This window comes from Tachysurus fulvidraco, chromosome 5 (assembly GCF_022655615.1).
Source record: "Tachysurus fulvidraco isolate hzauxx_2018 chromosome 5, HZAU_PFXX_2.0, whole genome shotgun sequence".
Lineage (NCBI taxonomy): Eukaryota > Metazoa > Chordata > Actinopteri > Siluriformes > Bagridae > Tachysurus > Tachysurus fulvidraco.
Window position 1 is genome coordinate 32,175,233 of NC_062522.1, and position 22,111 is coordinate 32,197,343.

Below are 22,111 nucleotides of genomic sequence, written 5' to 3' on the forward strand. Positions count from 1 at the left end.
CCACACATCTCGACCAATCAGAGTCCAGATTTCATCAAGTTTCAAACTTTAACTATCTTTGGCAGTCAGAGGAGAAATTGTCTCACAGATCAGACAGGGAATTGGAGCAGAGTCACCTAGAACTGGTAAGGACTTGATGCTCATTCTTCAGCTCTGAGTGAATTCCAGCCTTCTCTTCAAAATAAACCCCAATTAAAGCATGCTAATGCCCTATTCCCCCGACGTGACCGGCTCGGCAGGACAGAGTCCGAACAATTACCCCGTTAATCAGACCCCAGGTAATAAAGTCATACGGAGTGAAGGATGCCGGAGTACATGAGGAGAGAGAGAGAGAGAGAGAGAGAGAGAGAGAGAGAGAGAGAGAGAGAGAGAGATAATATTTTAATGTTAAAAGCGTGATACAAATAAAATGAAATGAATTGAAGAGAGAGAGAGAAAGAATGGAAAGAGGAGAGAGTGAGAGAGGAGGGAGCAACAAACATACACAAACACACACACACACACACACACACACACACACACACACACACACACACACACACACACAATCACTCAGACACACAGTCACACACACAACACAGCCACACACACAGACAATACAGACAACACACACACACACACACACACACACACACACACACACACACACACACACACACAGACACTACAGACAACACAGACAACTCAAACACACACACACAACACAGCCACACACACAGACAATACAGACAACACACACACACAGTCACACACACAACACAGACACTACAGACAACACAGACAATACAGACACACAAAAGCCACACACACACACACACACACACACACACACACACACACACACACACACACACACACACACACACAGACAACGCCTTTTCTCATAAACACTGACAGTGCAGAGTGTGTGTGCAGCTCTACTTTTCTACCTGAAGTTTTCTACACTTCCTGTAAGGCAAAAGACAAGAAGTGTAAGGTTTATACACGTGTGTGAGGTGTAATGTTTGCGAGGTGTAATGTGTGTGAGGTGTGTGCAGTGTAATGTGTGTGAGGTGTAATGTGTGTGAGGTGTGTGCAGTGTAATGTGTGTGAGGTGTGTGCAGTGTAATGTGTGTGAGGTGTAATGTGTGTGAGGTGTGTGCAGTGTAATGTGTGTGAGGTGTGTGAGGTGTAATGTGTGTGAGGTGTGTGAAGTGTAATGTGTGTGAGGTGTGTGATGTGTGTGAGGTGTAATGTGTGTGAGGTGTAATGTGTGTGAGGTGTGTGATGTGTGTGAGGTGTAATGTGTGTGAGGTGTGTGATGTGTGTGAGGTGTGATGTGTGTGAGGTGTAATGTGTGTGAGGTGTAATGTGTGTGAGGTGTGATGTGTGTGAGGTGTGTAATGTGTGTGAGGTGTGTGATGTGTGTGATGTGTGTGAATTTTTATCCGATTCCGGTTACTTGTAATGTTTTCTGAAAAACGTCTTATGAGCACGAGCGTGTGCGTGCGTGTGTGTGTGTGTGTGTGTGTGTGTGTGTGTGTGTGTGTGTGTGTGTGTGTGTGTGTGTGTGTGTGTGTGTGTGTGTGTGTTCTTATTTGTCCCTCTTTAATTAACACCAGGAGAATATTCACTGCGGCTGATTCGGTTTAACCAGCGAGAGACTTTTTTTTAGCAGAAAGTGGAGGAAGAGCCGGACGCTGTTATTATTACTATTATGATTATGATTATCGGGATTGCGAGAGCGTTTCTTTGGGGCTCTTCGTTTCCCTGCTGACTCGAGTTCACTCTAATTAAGACTAATTAAAGGCTGGTTTATGAGCAGGCTTGTGATCGCTGCGCAAACATCCCAGATGGCTGCAGCTCGCATACTAATGACCTCTGTACCGCCTGTTAAATTAAGAGCTGCTCCTGAGCAATTAGGGGCACCTGACACACCAGTGCCCTCTGCATGTGTGTGTGTGTGTGTGTGTTTTTTATTCAACCTTCCACCTGAACCTTTAACGACCCCTAACGAGCGTGTGTTCGGAATCTGCTCCGCTCTGACGGATCACGTCTCAATTCTGAGCAACGTAGCGTATTTTTCTTCTTGCGATTCAAACTTCACCTTTACAGAAGCCGGGATGTGATATTTTGTGGAGCTGCAGGAAAACGATCGTGTGATCTCCAGCAGCGTCGAGACGGAAGATTTATTCAAGATATAAAGTTTTCCAGAACTTCCCGCGTTACCCAGAACGTCGTGCTAAAGAAGCTGCCGGTGAGATTTAAAGGTGCGGTCTCCGATTTTTGAGAAATGCTTCAGAAAACCGAGTCGGGCCGAATAACAAACCACAATCAAAACAAATACAAAACAAACGTGTAGCCAATGAGCAGAAAGGGGCGGGGCTTGTCAATATGCGGCGGAGAGAGCGTTCGGTGCGCATGTGTGACGTTAGCAGAAAGCGGTTTTAACATCGACATGGAGGATAAAAACAAAGAAAGAAAGAGACTTACGATAAGGACAAGAAGTAGGACGTGTTAATATAGGATCAGCTTTCCAGCGCTGGAGAGAACTGAAGGAGCAGGAAGTCGGCCACATATTCACAGGTTGGAGTTTCCCGAGTCAATAACTCCTGAGCTAAACGCTGTTACTACACAAATAACACCTCTTTTCTATCGTAGTAATGTAGAGAGGCAGCTACAACCGCGTTTTGTGTAGTAACAGCGTTTAGCTCAGGAGTTATCGACTCGGGAAACTCCGACCTGTGAACATGTGGCCGACTTTACTTAAGACGCCGAGGCGCTTTTTTCCTTCTCGATAGGTGAGTAACGTTGGTTTTGCTTTGTTACACAGAACTAATATATGCCTTTGTCCTTTACATCATTATGCTTGTGTGGCATTTTTGCTTGTTTGTTTATCTACAATCGTATTGTTCTTCCCTTCAGCTATGATAAAGACACGTTTCTTTCTGTTAGTCGCCTGGGTTACGTATGTATGTGTGGGCGGAGCTATCGATACAGGGGTGGGACCCGTTTGGGTTAGGGGCGTGTTTGTTTTGGTGATTTTATATGTCAACATTGGCTTTCAAACATCGGAGACCGCACCTTTAATCTTGGCTTCACTACATCTCTAGATGAAGAGAGCGATGCAGCAGCGCTTTAGTCCTCGGGTAGTCCTTCTCTTTATCTTCACCTGCAGTGCTTTCTGGGATTTTGAGACTAAACCTTTAGCAGTTTTTTCTGCACTGAATATCTTCCTTTTTTTGGATTTATTCACTAATAAATAAAAACAATAATAAATCATGCTCAGAGTCACCGAGTCACCAAACTCACGTGGGATATTTCAACACTAACATATTTGTCGTTTATTTCTTTCTTTCACGAACACAAGCAGATGTGTTCTATGCATTACAATCTCTCCACACAGTAAACCCTTTCCTTGACTTTCGCTTTCTGCTCCTTTCTCCCTCGTCGTGTTCAGTCTCGCTGACGTCGTCGTCTCTCCGAGCTGCCCTTGTTGACTCAGGCCACTTCCGGTGCAGACCTCATTATTCTCCCTCTCGCTCCTTCTGCCCAGGCAGCACCAGTATAGACATTATCCCAGGCTAATAATAATAATAATAATAATGATGATGATGATGATGATGATGATGATGGTGACGACGAAGGCAAAGTAAATAGGAGCCGAACGCTTGCAGAAACAGGAGCGCTCACAATAGCGGCGCCGAGTTCCACGAGCCACAAATAAAGAAGTCCAGTTATTAATAGCAGGCGTAAAAGTGTTCGCTCACGCCTTCAACACACATTTAGATTATTTATTTATTTATTTATTTTTATAATATTCATATTTACATTCAGTTTCATTTAAATATTAAAATTATTAAATATTGTTTGTCCAGAAATGATTTGTAAACTGTCACAAAAAAAATGAAATAAATAAATAAATATATATATATAAAATGAGATTTCAGGAAAAAAAGCTCTATGATGTCACACATCAAGCACACCAATTTTCACGGCCACGACAAATAAAACATATTTTTCTTTTCTTTTTTTTAACAAAAACAGCAGTCAATTATGATGATGATGATGATGATTTCATCAAATATGAAGGGAAAGAAAGCAAATTTGACACAATGCACACGAGTTTAAATGTAGTACTTTCATTTTAAACTCGAAATAAAATTGAACATGAATTTTAGAGCTTCGCAACAACAAACTGAACAAAACCGGAGACAAAGAGTGAAAAAGACGAGGAGGGAAGAAGAGGAAGAGTGAAGATGACGAGGAGTGAAGAAGACAAGGAGTGAAGAAGACGAGGAGTGAAAAATATGAGGAGAGAAGAACAGGGAGAGTGAAGAAGAGGAAGAGTGAATAAGACAGAGTGAAAAAGACGAGGAGTGAAGAAGAGGAAGAGTGAAAAAGACGAGGAGTGAAGAAGAGGAAGAGTGAAAAAGACGAGGAGTGAAGAAGAGGAAGAGTGAAGATGACGAGGAGTGAAGAAGAGGAAGAGTGAATAAGACAGAGTGAAAAAGACGAGGAGTGAAGAAGAGGAAGAGTGAAAAAGACGAGGAGTGAAGAAGAGAAAGAGTGAAGATGACGAGGAGTGAAGAAGAGGAAGAGTGAAGATGACGAGGAGTGAAGAAGACGAGGTGTGAAGAAGAGGAAGAGTGAAGACGAGGAGTAAAGAAGACGAGGAGTGAAGAAGACGAGGTGTGAAGAAGATGAGGAGTGAAGAAGACGAGGAGTGAAGAAGACGAGGTGTGAAGAAGACGAGGTGTGAAGAAGACGAGGAGTGAAGAAGACGAGGAGTGAAGAAGAGGAAGAATGAAAAAGATGAGGAGTGAAGAAGAGGAGGAGTGAAGAAGACGAGGAGTGAAGAAGACGAGGAGTGAAGAAGAGGAGGAGTGAAGAAGAGGAGGAGTGAAGAAGACGAGGAGTGAAGAAGAGGAAGAATGAAAAAGATGAGGAGTGAAGAAGAGGAAGAGTGAAGAAGAGGAGGAGTGAAGAAGACGAGGAGTGAAGAACGGGAAGAGTTCTTTTTTTTTATAAAAGGTCACAGTTGATAGACAGATATAGATTTAAACCTAGACTCAGAATTGATGCTTTGGGAGATTTATCTTGATTTTGGTTTTCAAGCTCAGATTTGGGCAGTAATCTGAGGGCAGATTTGGGCTGTAATCTGAGGGCAGATTTGGGCTGTAATCTGAGGGCAGATTTGGGCTGTAATCTGAGGGCAGATTTGGGCTGTAATCTGAGGGCAGATTTGGGCTGTAATCTGAGAGCAGATTTGGGCAGTAATCTGAGGGCAGATTTGGGCTGTAATCTGAGGTCAGATTTGGGCTGTAATCTGAGGGCAGATTTGGGCTGTAATCTGAGGGCAGATTTGGGCTGTAATCTGAGGTCAGAAATGGGCTGTAATCTGAGGGCAGATTTGGGCTGTAATCTGAGGGCAGATTTGGGCTGTAATCTGAGGTCAGATTTGGGCTGTAATCTGAGGGCAGATTTGGGCTGTAATCTGAGGGCAGATTTGGGCTGTAATCTGAGGGCAGATTTGGGCTGTAATCTGAGGTCAGAAATGGGCTGTAATCTGAGGGCAGATTTGGGCTGTAATCTGAGGGCAGATTTGGGCTGTAATCTGAGGGCAGATTTGGATTCTCGCTCTTCCTCCGTAGAGATTCGCGGCTTTCTGGCATTTCCCTGGACTGTAATAAGGTGTGATATTTATTGTCATGTCGTGGTGTTTGTACAGGGTTTGTGTTCGTCTCCCCGTCCTGCTCTCGGACGCTCGGGGCTCATATTACTGTTTGTTCCCTGGAGATTTCTTCCTCTAAATACCAAACAGAGGCGTGAGAAGGAGGAACGTCTGTCACCGAAGCGTCGTGTGGGATCTTCTCGCTGTAGCTGCACCTCCACATGCACGAGAACATCCTCCAGTTTAAGGATAAACTCTGTTTCTGCATTTCTGTTCAAACCGGAAGTCAGAAGTGTTTTTGTTTCGAGTCCCAGCTGTTGGTGGACGATGGGTCAGCTTTACTATAAATATTTTACTCAGACTGTTTATTTATTTACTACTTAAAAAGGACAAAGATGATGAGGAGTGAAGAAGAGGAAGAATGAAGAAGAGGAAGAATGAAGAAGATGGGGAGTGAAGAAGATGAAAAGTGAAAAAGAGGAAGAGTGAAGAAGATGGGGAGTGAAGAACAGGAAGAGTGAAAAAGACCAGGAGTGAAGAAGATGAGGAGTGAAGATCACAAAGAGTGAAGAAGACGAGAAACGAAGAAGACGAGGAGTGAAGAACAGGAAGAGTGAAGAAGATGAAGAAGAAGAGGAAGAGTGAAGAAGACGAGGATGAAGAAGACGAGGAGTGAAGAACAGGAAGAGTGAAGAAGATAAAGAGTGAAGAACAGGAAGAGTGAAGAAGATGAAGAAGAAGAGGAAGAGTAAAGAAGACGAGGATGAAGAAGACGAGGAGTGAAGAACAGGAAGAGTGAAGAAGATGAAGAAGAGGAAGAGTGAAGAAGACGAGGATGAAGAAGACGACGAGTGAAGAACAGGAAGAGTGAAGAAGATGAAGAAGAGGAAGAGTGAAGAAGACGAGGATGAAGAAGACGAGGAGTGAAGAACAGGAAGAGTGAAGAAGATGAAGAAGAAGAGGAAGAGTGAAGAAGATAAAGAGTGAAGAACAGGAAGAGTGAAGAAGATGAAGAAGAAGAGGAAGAGTGAAGAAGATGAGGATGAAGAAGACGAGGAGTGAAGAACAGGAAGAGTGAAGAAGATGAAGAAGAAGAGGAAGAGTGAAGAAGACGGGGATGAAGAAGACGAGGAGTGAAGAAGAGGAAGAGTGAAGAATTCACCTTTTTCGATTCCCCAAAATTTCATAGTATTTTCGAGCCTTTGTATGTTTTTTGAGCTGGGGATTTGTCAACAATCTGGCGACCCCATTGACAGATTTACAGCTGCACATTATTCACACAGCCCCTTTAAGCACAGACAGTGTCTCACAGCAGCTTTACACAACATAAGAAATACCTTCTTTCTTTTTCTGCTTCGTCCAGCAAGCTTTCGGTCCCTGAAGCCGGAACTCTGGCTGTTTTTTCTCTTCATTCGTTCAGGATTCTGTTTAATCCCGTAGGTTATAACAGCGCTTTGAGTGACGTAAACAGAACACGGCTTTAAAGGGGACAGTTGTTGAGTTTGAGAGTTACTCTTGTCAAGTCCCGCTGATATCTGGGTTCCACAGCAATGTCCTCAGCATCTGTACGTTCTCCAGTCAGACTTCAGGAAGGTTTGGATGTCATGTATGACCAGATGTCCACAGATTTGATCCCCGCTGTACTTACTGCCCTAATCCCTTCTTGACACTTGCTGTGGCTTGAGAATGCGTCTCCGCACGTCAGCCAGCTCTGTAACTCCTTATTCCTAGAAATGAATAGCTTGTTGCTTGTCTTCTTGGTGCTTGTTGGATCCGTAGCACAAAGACATGTCCAGAAAACAGTGGAAATTAGGAGCTGGGGACGTCGGAGCTGTCACTCAAATCTCCTGATGACCTTTACTCCAGCTTCGACTCTGCAGCTTTTAACAGCGGCACCAGAAAGAGCTCTAATTGGGGTCTAATCTATTTTTTTCTCAGCTCGGGTAGTGACGCTTCTGACAGCGCCGAGGCCGCGGGACCGCGTCCCGCTACGAGCTAACCTCCGCCTCACATCCTGTCGTTTAACAGAGACAGCACTTATGTTTCATTCCCAGGACATTTTTGTTCATTTAACGGTAAACAATCTGTAAAAATGATTTAAAAGTGAGATGATCGATGTGAGAGGTATCAGATACTGTTAAGGCAAAAACACGTCAGCACGTCAGCAGCGATCTCCGGCAGGTCGCAGGTTTTAGCGTCTGAATTAAATATTTAAATTCTGTGTCACGGGAAAATAATCAATGACATCTTATCTGATGTTATGAAGTGAGTTAATATCGTGAGTGAGTGTTACAGTTTATATCACTATTACACCAAGACCTTTATTCCTTTTATACCTCAGCAACTCGGTCTGATCCAGTCAAATCCAGTCAAATGCGGACCAACAGTCTAATGCAGTCTAAAACCGTCTAATCCAGACTAAAACAGTCTAAACCAGTCCAAAAAACACTAATCTAGACTACAACAGTCTAATCCAGTCAAAAACCGTCTAATCCAGACTAAGAGTCTAATGCAGTCTAAATCTGTCTAATCCAGACTAAAACAGTCTAAACCAGTACAAAAAAGTCTATAACCAGATTACAACAGTCTAATCCAGTTAAAAACCGTCTAATCCAGACTACAACAGTCTAATGCAGTCTAAAACCGTCTAATCCAGACTACAACAGTCTAATGCAGTCTAAAACCATCTAATCCAGACTACAACAGTCTAATGCAGTCTAAAACGGTCTAATCTAAACTACAACAATCTTATCCAGTCAAAAACCGTCTAATCCAGACTAAAACAGTCTAAACCAGTACAAAAAAGTCTATAACCAGACTACAACAGTCTAATCCAGTCTAAAACAATCTAATCCAGACTACAACAGTCTAATGCAGTCTAAAACAATCTAATCCAGACTACAACAGTCTAATGCAGTCTAAAACTGTCTAATCCAGACTACAACAGTCTAATCCTGACTAAAAGTCATAAATGTATGAGCAGCAGATTTACACACAGTGTATTTCAGTGTAAATCTTTTATGTGGGTCAGAATAACTGCGCCACTTTCCCACCGCTGTCTGACAGAACATGTGGGAAGCAATAAAATGCTTCACCAAAACAAAACGTGTCCTTGAGCCGAGCGCAGGACAGCGACGAGATGTCTGAAAGGAATCGACAGAGCAGATTCCTTCACTACCCACAATGCCACAGTGTTTCGATCAGGAAGATCCTCATAACCTCTTTCTTTCACAGATAAACTCCTGAAACTGATACGTTCTTGTTTTATATTTAAAATGCTTTAAAATACATTCAGAACCTGTTATAAACATTCATAAGGCATGCTGCTGTAAAGAGTTTATAACCTATTCATAAATTGTTAACCAAAGGCATCTTTATTTTATATATACTGTATATAAAGTTATATGTATATAAAGTTATTTCAGAAGTCATAAGACATAAAGTGTTATAATGCATATAAAGTTCGTGGTTTTTGGTATTCATGATTAAATGTGTTATAAACACATCTTATGACATGTTTTCATGCTTCATAACGCGTTATCGAGTGTACTGCGTGTTCATCTGGAAATTCTAACTCTCTGCATAGCTTCCGAATGCTTTATGTCGTGACGCGAACGTGGTCATTAGTCATTATAACCGTGACCAAAAGCTTTAATGATTTCTCTGTTATGTCTCTGATCCTCATGAAGGTGCTCAAAATGTTCAGCACCACAGACACGACTTCTGCTCATGAACAGTTTATAAGCAGCTTCCTGTCTCTTTAGGGAGGAAATGAAGACATACAGTAGCAGGAAGTTGCAGCACCATGATGATGCGTCCCAGACAGAAGCAGTTACAACACAGTGCTGCTGAGTCCTGGATTGTGATTGGTCAGAAAGTGATTCATTTTCTGCTACAGCAGCTCTGAATGCAGTGCGGCTGCAAATCGCAGGTTTACGTCGACGCGCTCGTTCTGATTCATCCTCGTTTCCATATAAACGATTAAGAAATCTTTAGTTTGTGCCTCTCTTGGTTTCTCGAGTAAGAACCGAGATCACGTGTTCCTCTAAACACCATTTCCTGACCTCCACTGTTCCTAGCTCTGGCCTCTCTGGCCACAGATCCTGCTGATGCTCGTACCGAGGTTATTATGCTTATTAGAAGCAAGCAATCACACAGGATTGACACGGACATTCTTACAGCTGCTCAGATGAGGCCGAGGATTAGAGGCAGCTCTGCAGCCTCGCCGGTGGTTTAATTGCATTGCGGTGGACGCCGGTCGCACCGCCATGGCATCCCTCATCCCTCGGCGTGGAGCGGCCGTCAGAGGGATTACTGGACAGGCAGATAAAGAGACACCTCACGGCCGATACGGCACGGATGGATTCTGTGATTCTCATCAATCAGCAGAATTAGAGTGTAATAGATTTATACAGTGGATTTAAAGTCAATTAGATTAGAATAGTGAAGAACTGTATAAGCATGAGGGGGGCATGGTGGGTTAGTGGTTAGCACGTTCGCCTCACACCTCCAGGGTCGGGGGTTCGATTCCCGCCTCCACCTTGTGTGTGTGTGGAGTTTGCATGTTCTCCCCGTGCCTCGGGGGTTTCCTCCGGGTACTCCGGTTTCCTCCCCCGGTCCAAAGACATGCATGGTAGGTTGATTGGCATCTCTGGAAAATTGTCCGTAGTGTGTGAGTGTGTGAGTGAATGAGAGTGTGTGTGTGCCCTGTGATGGGTTGGCACTCCGTCCAGGGTGTATCCTGCCTCGATGCCCGATGACGCCTGAGATAGGCACAGGCTCCCCGTGACCCGAGAAGTTCGGATAAGCGGTAGAAAATGAATGAATGAATGAATGTATAAGCTTGTGTGTGTGTGTGTGTGTGTGTGTGTGTGTGTGTGAGTGACAGACATACCTGCTCAAGATGACAGATTGGAAATATGACTTCGTCGAACACAAATGAACAAAAGAACCCAAATGCAACCGGATCTGTTTAATTGTGTTTAATTACGTTTCATTATAATTAATTCCATAATTCCATGTCTCAGGTGTTGCAGAGTAATTTACTGTACAGTTGGGTTTTTTCCTTAAACAAATCTCCATCTGCCAGTCACACACACACACACACACACACACACACACACACACACACACACACACACACACAGAGAGTGAAATTTCATCCAGACACAACATTCGATATACGACAAATCAGACAATTAACTCCTACTGTGTCGCACGTCGATGCTGGAACATCTGTGGGACACGACACTGTGTCCAGAGATCAGGGACCAAAAAAGTCTGAATAATAATCGTATTAATATACAGAAAGAAATGAAAGTAGTAAAATATTCAATTGTGTAATTGTTTCAGTCTTCACTTGATAGAAAACAAGGCACATTTAATGTATTATTTATAAATGTTAATACATCTGAAAGGCTGCAGTAGCATATGGTATGTAATGTCCACGATAATAATAATAATAATAACTAATGAACTTATATAAGTTTAAAATGAACCACAAGACTACAAAAAAGATTTCCTTTTTGACTGAATGAAACTGGACCGAAAGCACTGTGCGTATTCAAGCGAAAAACATGAATTCAAGATCGCAAAAAAGATCAGAAAGTGCAAAGCAAATACATTATACATGAATTAAATAAAAAGAAATAAAATAAAAAAAAATCACAATTGAAAAATATAAAAAAAATAAATAAAAATCACAAGTGAATTTTTTTAAATAAATTAAAAAAAAATCACAAGTGAAAAATATTTAAAAAAAATAAACAAATAAAAAAAATCACAAGTGAAAAAAAAAATCAAATCACAAGTGAAAAATATTTTTTTAAAGTGAAAAATAGAAAAAAAAAAATCACAAGTGGAAATATTTTAAAAATAAAAAAAATAAAAAAAATCACAAGTGAAAAAAAATGTACAAGTGAAAAATATATATATTAAAAAAAAAAAAAAATCACAAGTGAATACTACAGGCTAGGAGCGATTACGGGGTCCAAGCACTAGATCGTGGACCGTCCTTCTCTTTTGATTCCACATTTCGACGGTTCTTTTAGAAAAAGTCAGCAGGCCAGTGAAATGGCAGTGTTGGAGTGCTAGAAAATCAGCATCAGTGCATGTGTACAATTGTGCAGCGAGTGTAAACCTGAAGATGAAGAGGAGGAGAAGAAGTGCAGGAAAATTGCATCACAGTAGCTTGGCCCGTAGCACGTCACACACACGTTCATGCAAACACACGGTGTCATGTGCAATCGCACCATACAAACAGTACAAATGGCACAGCTAAAGAAAACTATACTACCGGTGCTAGGACATCAGGGCGGGGCTCGTCACACACGGGTCATGCTAACGAGCGAGGGACAATAACGCCCGCCACAGCATGCGTCCGCGACCGGGCAACCGTACAGCAACACAACACAGCAGGATGTCATTATCATTGCACAAGGTATAAAAAGCCACAGTTTGTTATGTACAGTATGACACAGTGGTGTGACTCGCCGATGCCAGACATAAATTCGACAGCAAGTCCAAATAGCTTATAACGTACTTTGTTGATATGACAGATGGTTTTAGTGTCGAGTTTGGACCCAGAGATAGCAGACAAGTTCGAGTACAGCGTCGGTGCTTTTAAATTTTCGCACTGTAGAGATATTGATAACTCTCTCACTCTCTCACTCATCTTCTACCGCTTATCCGAACTTCTCGGGTCACGGGGAGCCTGTGCCTATCTCAGGCGTCATCGGGCATCGAGGCAGGATACACCCTGGACGGAGTGCCAACCCATCACAGGGCACACACACACACACACTCTCATTCACACACACACACACACTACGGACAATTTTCCAGAGATGCCAATCAACCTACCATGCATGTCTTTGGACCGGGGGAGGAAACCGGAGTACCCGGAGGAAACCCCTGAGGCACGGGGAGAACATGCAAACTCCACACACACGAGGTGGAGGTGGGAATCGAACCCCTAACCCTGGAGGTGTGAGCCGAACGTGCTAACCACTAAGACACCGTGCTCACCTATATTGATAACTTTTATATAAATTCAGAAGCGATTAAGGGGTCCAAGCACCGAGCGATGTACTCGGCCATGCTAGGAGTTACGACTGTTTGGTTCGGTTTTATAACTGATGCAAACTAACTTATCTTTTTTTCTGATCAATTTTGTCAAGTAAATACTGTCTGAATTTGTTCTGGTCTCGCTCAGTGATTAAGAGAATGCTTTCAGAAATATCTAAAATGAAAAATAAATAAATAAATAAAAATTTAAATAAATGCCCCGGTCGCCTAATTAACACTAATAGATTAAAAAAAAAAAAAAAAAAAAATCTTTGACATTCCGTGGACACCTGTTCGGTCGGGCTTCACACTCCTCCACCGCTGCGGTCCACAGACACGGGTCCTCTGGAGTCCAAGCCTTCCTCCGCCGTCTTCATCAGGATGGCCAATCGGCTGTCGGAGATCTGTCCCCTCTGAACGGCGCTCATGAGCTAAACCAATTAAATGAGAGGATCTAATGAGATGCAATGTGAGTTTTGTGTTCAGTCCTGTCTATGTCACACACACACACACGCACACACACACAAACACACACACACACACACCCCAGCAGTGGCCTCTCATTAAGTCTAAATTAAAACAGACACTGATTTTCCGACTTTAACACCTGTCCCTGAGTTCCTATCAATTATGTCCGTGATCTAACTCGCGCTCGGTTACAAGCGGACAAAGATCCACACGTCCGCCGGCTAATTTACCGCACGCTCGTTATTCTAACCGCCATCAGGACATTTCAGTGCTTTTAATTACGTCTGGCCTGTCAGGACTCAGGTGAGGATGCGCACCATGAGACAGTTAAGTGTCCACACCTTCGTCTCTCTCGGCAGGACTTTCTATCAAGTGCTGCTTCTTAAACCCAAACAAAGGTGGAACAAAAGACAGTTAATGAGGCACTTTGAAAAAGATCTATACGATGAGCTATAAATACGGCAGCCGTAGACGGGATCCTTAAGCGCTCTCGTACCTGCAGGAACTCGTCCAGTTCCACCTGACCGTTTTTGTTCAGGTCGACCTCGTTGAGGATCTCGTGGAGGGAGTTCTCGTCGATCTGAACGCTCAGTTTCTGCAAAACGGGAAAAAAAAAAGTCCGGATTAAAGGATTAAACGTTACTGTGAAATATATCGTCAATCAAAAACTTTCTAAATTCATCTACGCTGTCCCTGTTACCGTAGAAACGCTAACGTATCAAATACTGACCAATCAGAACGCAGAAAAAAAAACTGCCCTCACCTCAAGAACCTGCTGCACATCTAAAGTGGTAATGAAGCCTTTGCTCTCTTTGTCAAATTTGTAGAAACGCTTCTTATATCTGAAAATCAGATGGACGGATTAGTTACACACACACACACACACACACACACACACACACACACACACACACACACACACACACACACACACAGAGCAAACCTGGCCACTTGTTCTGGTGTGAGTGAGATCTCAGAGGTCTTGGTGAGCTGTTCAGCGCGAGCTCTGTAGCCCATCTCCTGGTACAGAAACTGTTTAGCTGCTTCCAGTTCCTCCTGCAACACACACACACACACACACACACACACACACACACACACACACACACACACGGTTTGTATACCTCGAATACCTCACAGCACCCAGCATAAGACAACTAAGTACTCATGTATGACCCGATTAACACTTTATACATCGTTAATGTATGATTCACAATGACATGTGACATAATGCGTTATAACATCTGTTAACATAACATCTGTTCTAAGGAACACGGCAGGCACTAATATAGCACTATGTCATTACAGAATTAAATAAACTATTATATTATTAAATATTATTTAAGTGCTAGTCATAGAACCATTAGTACTTATGAGCAATATTACAGGCGTACGCCAGGGATTAGGAAGTACTCGGACAGCTATATTCTGCAGGTTATAATGCATTATAACATATAAAACGACAGGTTATGAATAAAATAATGAAGAGTCTGCATGAAAATAAATAACTCCCAATGCTAGGTCATTACATTACCGCTATGATGACGCCATAAACCTCAACACCAATTTCGTGTAGTTAATAATGCATTATAACATACCCCAAGTTACCGAATTGTGATATGAATAGTGAAGTTCTTTCCTCACACATTTGGGTTCAGAGCGCAGGGTTAGCGATGACACAGCAACATGGAGCAAAGCCATGAAGAGTAATATCCAAATACAAGTACATAAAGCATTATAACCTACTGTACAACATGAATCTGTAGGGTGGCACATTAGACACAGCGCAGCATTATTCTGGGATGTTACAGAAGCTTTGAAAACACTTATGAGCATTTATAGAGGCTTATACAGGCTTATGGATTGGTATGGATTAATATTATTACAGTAGATATGCTGGAAAATAAATTCCTCCTGACGTCATTCCACAGTACAAGAGCTTAATGTATAAGGGACTGTGTGTGTGTGTGTGTGTGTGTGTGTGTGTGTGTGTGTGTGTGTGTGTGTGTGTGTGTGTGTAGGGTGTGGTGCACCTGTATTGTGTTCTGAGTGTTTAACTCCTGGGAAGCAGCAAAGCCATCTGAGCTATTATTAGGTCTTTTGTTTCGACAGGAAACCTTGGATCTACATGTAACTCTATCACCACCTCACACACACACACACACACACACACACACACACACACACACACACACACACACACACACACACAAACACACACACACACACACACACACACAAACACACACAGGGACACACACACACACGCACGCACACACACACACACACACACACACACACACACACACACACACACATACACACACAAACACACACACACAAACAAACACGCACACACACACACAGGGACACACACACACGCACACGCACACACACACACACACGCACACACACACACAGGGACACACACAAACACGCTCACACACAAACACGCGCACACACAAACACGCGCGCACACACACACACACACACACAAACATGCACACACACACACACAAACATGCACACACACACAGGGACACACCCAAACACACTCACACACACACAGAAACACGCACACACACAAACACGCGCACACACAAACACGCACACACACAAACACGCACACACACAAACACGCACACACACACACACGCACACACACACACACACACACACGCACACACACACACGCACACACAGACACACACACACACGCACACACACACACACACACACAAACACACACACACACACCGGGACACACCCCCTCAGACACCTACGTAAGTCGCAGGTACCAGTTAATGTTGTGTGTGATTCTATTGTGTGTCTATTTCCAGCTGTGAAGTTGGCGGCGTGTTAACAATCGCTCAGCTCTCGAGTGTGTTCACGTAACCGGGACGAGACCTTTGGCGTTCGCTCCTCGGGGCATTGTGCAGAAAAAATGAAGGAGTGTTTTGAAAATAGCGACTAATGTAAAGCAAACAAACTCACAATCTGGTCGAGGAAAAAAAAACCAACACACACACACACACACACACACACACACACACAGTAGTAGAAATTGTACTGCGTTGATTTGACCTTAAAGCACAGAATGATGTCAGTGTTGTTTTAATAAACGAGTAAAGGAACGACGTACTTTCTTCTTCTCCTCGTTCCACTTCAGCTCCTTGGCCATGATCTCCACGATGCGTGGAAGAGCTTCATCAGCAGCCTGAACGTTCAGGAACCCCAGACGTGTCCTCCGGGCGATCATGTCTATGGCTGTGCAGGCGTACTCTTTAATACAGTATATCACCTACACACACACACACACACACACACACACACACACACACACACACACACACACACACACACACACACACACACACACCGTCAGTACTCTTTAATACAGTATATCACCTACACACACACACACACACACACACACACCGTCAGTACTCTTTAATACAGTATATCACCTACACACACACACACACACACACACCGTCAGTACTCTTTAATACAGTATATCACCTACACACACACACACACACACACACACACACACACACCGTCAGTACTCTTTAATACAGTATATCACCTACACACACACACACACACACACACACACACACACACACACACACACACACCGTCAGTACTCTTTAATACAGTATATCACCTACACACACACACACACACACACACACACACACACACACACACACACACACACACAAACACACCGTCAGTACTCTTTAATACAGTATATCACCTACACACACACACACACACACACACACACCGTCAGTACTCTTTAATACAGTATATCACCTACACACACACACACACACACACACACACACACACACACACACACCGTCAGTACTCTTTAATACAGTATATCACCTACACACACACACACACACACACACACACACACACACACACCGTCAGTACTCTTTAATACAGTATATCACCTACACACACACACACACACACACACACACACACACACACACACCGTCAGTACTCTTTAATACAGTATATCACCTACACACACACACACACACACACACACACACACACCGTCAGTACTCTTTAATACAGTATATCACCTACACACACACTCACACACACACACACCATCAGTACTCTTTAATACAGTATATCACCTACACACACACACACACCTACACACACACACCTACACACACACACCTACACACACACACACACACACACACACACACACACCGTCAGTACTCTTTAATACAGTATATCACCTACACACACACACACACACACACACACACACACACACACACACACACACACACACACACACACACCGTCAGTACTCTTTAATACAGTATATCACCTACACACACACACACACCTACACACACACACCTACACAAACACACACACACACACACACCTACACACACACACACACACACACACACACACACACACACACACACACACACACACACACACACACACACACACACAGGTACCTCACTCTCGATGTAAGGGAATTCAGACACGAGCCGTTTCCCCACTATAGGCCATCTCTTCCCAGTGACCTGTGCCATCCTGGCGACTTCGAAGGCCCTCCCCCCGTACGTGGCGGCGAGGTGCTGGGCGACCTGTGAGCAGTGTATCAGTGTATCAGTATATCAGCTGTGAAACAGAGCGAAGCACGTCATTCTCACACGTCCTCCACAGTCACACGTTTCCCTGCTTGGACACCACGGCGTCATTTTGTCCAGGTGAATCAGCTGACGTGTTTCTCGTACGTCTGGCGCTTCGTTAAACGTTAAAAAAAAAAAAAACTATCTGCAGCACTTACTTCGATTCAAAGGCTTCCACCAAAGGTCAAGTGCTGTCAGAAATATCTGCATGCTGACCTTTTTAAATATGCCGCAAAAACAGCGCCTGTCGTAGAAGCCGAGGCTCCGCTGAGCTCATCCCGGCTCCTAACGAGGGCGAAGCCGGCCGCTCTCTCCCCGGCGAACCACCAGGGACCGAAGCAAACTGGAGTCGAGCTACTCAGAGAGCGGCCATCAGAGGAAAAGGACGGCTCGGCCTTCTGTCCGTCTTCTAATGGCGTCGTAAAACATTGGGAAAACAAAGCGCTTATCCGAATAAGAGACTCCGAGGGAAAGCTATTCGCCTAATTACTCTGTAATCGGGACGTTCGGACCCAGCTAGCGAAGATCGACTCTGGTGTGTCGTTAGCAGAAGGCATTAGGCCTTATATCATGTTATAAGCAGAATAAATCACTTAAAGCACTAATGATAATTCAGTCAGGTGTATTTCATTAGCATTTCATGGGTGATGCAGAAGTTCACCTCGTTCTCCAGGCCGTAGTCCTGGACCAGTCTGATGTAGAGGGTCGGGGTCCAGTCCTTCCCTCCATCCAGCATCAGACCCACGGTTCTGCTCGGGCTGGCGTGAAGCTTGTGCTCTTTTATGGCAGCGTCCAGGGTCTCCTCGGCCATCGAGCGATACGTTGTCCACTTACCACCTTGAAGGACAGAATCGACATCTAAGCGCTGCAGATATACCGTACTTCAAATTGTAACTATAAAGTGGATAAAGATTATGTCATGTTGTTCTTTTGCTAATAAAAAAAGTTTTACATTCAAAAGATAAAAAAAGAATTGAAACCAGATTTGTTAAGTTCGTCACGTCAATGTCGTGATGTCGGCTTTGACGATGGAAGTATTCGCGAAGGCCGGTGGCGAGTGGACATGAGGATCAGTGTTACGTTTGGAGGCGAGAGGACAGAAAGATAGGGTGCCAAAACATTTGGAGGCAAGTGGAGACGAGCACGTGATGTCATCAGAATACCTGTGAGGAAATTCCCCTTATTGTTCTGAGTGTTTTGATATGTCACATGTCCATGTTGTAAAAAGTTTTTTGATTTTGCATATTTGTGGGCGGGGCTGCGGGACAACCGGAAGGCCAGTCGGTACACCGATTTAAACCTTTGTACAGAGTCTCACCCTAAAGGAGCTGGTCGAGTTTGGTGTAGTTAGTTCGAAAGCTTCCCGAGTTATAAACCGAGTTTTCTATGGGGAAAAAAAGGCCATTTTGAGACCCGGTACCGGAAGTACCGGTACTCGGATCGCTTAGAAAAGTCATAGCAACAAACTTCAGACCAGGTTCTACAACATATCCGAATTTAATTCATGTGGCTCGAAAGCCCTAGGAGGAGTTACTCTTGATAAATCTTTGTCTAAGCTTAAATAGGAAAACAGAATGTCGGCGTCTACAAAGCGACGTAACTAAACTCCACACTTAAAGGTTTTGTTCTTCTAAAGGAACCCTTAAAGGTTCCTGACCCGAGGGTTTGAGAAAGGGGTCCAACATTTTTATATCGTCACGACCCATATTTAGGGTTAAAGAACCTTTCAGGAACCGTGTTTACTGAGAGCTTGTGAAGCGTTAGGATACAGATGTAAGCGAAGGATCCTCGTGCGTCGCTTCTGACGGCGGGAACGTCGACAGAGACACACGACGCATTCTACTACAGAGAAGCTCGAACACACGTAGGAGGACTCGTTTCCCGAGGCGGCGAACAAAGCCGTGATTGTTTCTGCTTGAACTGACCGGCGATGGTGACCAGGCCGCTCTCGCTGATGTTGACGACGTGGTTGCGGCAGATGGACTGGGTGTCTTTAGAGTTGGGGTCAGTGACCAGTGGACGGATGCCGCTCCAGGCTGCCAGGACATCTCCTCTCCTCACTGAGATGACAGAGCACACACACACACACACACACACACACACACATGAGTAGACTCAGGCTCAGATAAAGCTTCGGTTGCATAGTGAAGCAGCTGATGCACTTCCACACCGGAACAAACACCATGACAAGAAAACTAGAACGTCAACAAACAAACAGAACAATTCATCTGACGGTAGACATGACATAAGTGACTAAACGTTCATCTTAATAAATTAACATAATATTCATTCATTTTCTACCGCTTATCTGAACTTCACAGGCGCCATCGGGCATCGAGGCAGGATACACTCTGGACGGAGTGCCAACCCATCACAGGACACACACACACACTCTCATTCACTCACAAACACACACACACACTACGGACAATTTTCTAGAGATGCCAATCAACCTACCATGCATGTCTTTGGACCGGGGGAGGAAACCGGAGTACCCGGAGGAAACCCCCGAGGCACGGGGAGAACATGCAAACTCCACACACACAAGGTGGAGACGGGATTCGAACCCCCAACCCTGGAGGTGTGAGACGATCGTGCTAACCACTAAGCCACCGTGCCCGACCCCCACCCCCCTTAACATAATATTAAAAAGAAATTATTTGCCACTAATTTTAGTGCCGGAATCCCAATTTACATTATTCCCATTTTCCAGTACACAGAGTTTACCTGCTCTGGTGTTTAGCCTTTGTTGGTGGAGTTAAAACTCTTAATGTGTAAAATCCAATGGGAAAAATTCATGCAATAATAATAATAATAATAATAATAATAATAATAATAATAATAATAATAATAATAATAATGGCGATCTGCGGGGTCCAAGCACCTTCACTGTTAGAGAATAACTAGGGGATTAAACCATCTCCCAAGTCAGGAAAACAAACCAACAACCCGGCTTCTGTGTCCTGTAGAGATTATAATAAACAGCAGGTTGTGACACGTGATCTCATCCAGTCTCGTTCACTACCATCGCAAAACCACCGAAACACAACCTGGGACTCGGCGTCTCCGCCCGCGTGGATTTTTAACTCCGTCAACACGACGTGATCGAGTCCCGAATCGTTCTCTCTCCACCGCTGTGACATCTCCGGCATTAATTATTAAAGCCAGTCGCATTTCGATGGAGAACGCACCTGCCACTGTAATATGCAGGATGATATTTCTGAATGGGTGAAAAAAAAAAAAAAGAAGGAGAAGAAGAAAGATAGAAAGAAAGACGGCAGCCTCATTATCAAAGGGCATCTCTGAAACATTTATGACAAGGCTGGGCAGCTGAGCAGACAGCAGGCTAGAGAAGGTGATCTCATACACACACACACACACACACACACACACACACACACACACACACACACACACACACACACACACACACACACAGTCACTTCAGGCAATACATGACTAATGTTTTTTATTTCATTTTTAGCCTGCATTATATTTTATTTTTTTATATTATTTATTTTTATATTGTAAAATAATGAATCTGAAAACTTTTTTTTTTTAAAGTTAGTACACGTCATTATGGAGATGTTACACACACACATACACACACCCATACTGTACACACACACACACACACACACACATACTGTACACACACACACACACACACACACACACATACTGTACACACACACACACACACACACATACTGTACACACACATACACACATATACACACACACATACTGTACACACACACACGCACACACATACTGTACACACACATACACACACATACACACATATACACACACATACTGTACACACACATACACACACATACACACACACACACACATACACGTACACACACACATACACACACATACACACACATACCCACACACACACACACACACACACACATACTGTACACACATACTGTACACACACACACACACACACGCACGCACACACACACACACACACACACACACACACACACACACACACGCACACATTCAATTCAGGCATTACTGACTAATGTTTTTATTTCATTTTTAGCCTACATTATATAATGATTTTTAAAATAATGATCTTTTTTTTTTAAAGTTAGTACACGTCATTATGGAGATGTTTATTTAATATTTGTGGGAGGAGTCTCCAGTGTCAGCGCAGTCGGCGTCAGAGGACGAATTCTGCCGTAACGTACAGGAACTAACGTGCGTCACGAGA

General features: G+C 43.6%; 1 protein-coding gene across 3 annotated transcripts in view; it reads right to left on the reverse strand.

Annotated features, from left to right (window-relative positions):
• Positions 1-6,715: 6,715 nt before the first annotated feature.
• Positions 6,716-22,111, reverse strand: part of gpd2 (glycerol-3-phosphate dehydrogenase 2 (mitochondrial)) — a 39,807-nt gene continuing 24,411 nt past the window's right edge. For 2 of the 3 annotated variants that reach the window (XM_027168769.2, XM_027168772.2), the window contains 8 exons: positions 19,800-19,934; positions 18,536-18,711; positions 17,698-17,829; positions 16,329-16,487; positions 14,130-14,242; positions 13,950-14,028; positions 13,683-13,781; positions 12,605-13,149 (listed from right to left, as the gene is read on the reverse strand). In XM_027168769.2, coding sequence (XP_027024570.1) covers positions 13,024-13,149; positions 13,683-13,781; positions 13,950-14,028; positions 14,130-14,242; positions 16,329-16,487; positions 17,698-17,829; positions 18,536-18,711; positions 19,800-19,934 — 1,019 coding nt within the window. In that variant the 3' untranslated portion in view covers positions 12,605-13,023. Of the gene's footprint in view, positions 7,668-12,604; positions 13,150-13,682; positions 13,782-13,949; positions 14,029-14,129; positions 14,243-16,328; positions 16,488-17,697; positions 17,830-18,535; positions 18,712-19,799; positions 19,935-22,111 lie in introns of those variants that run through there. The other variant, XM_047813925.1, reaches the window with a different exon arrangement.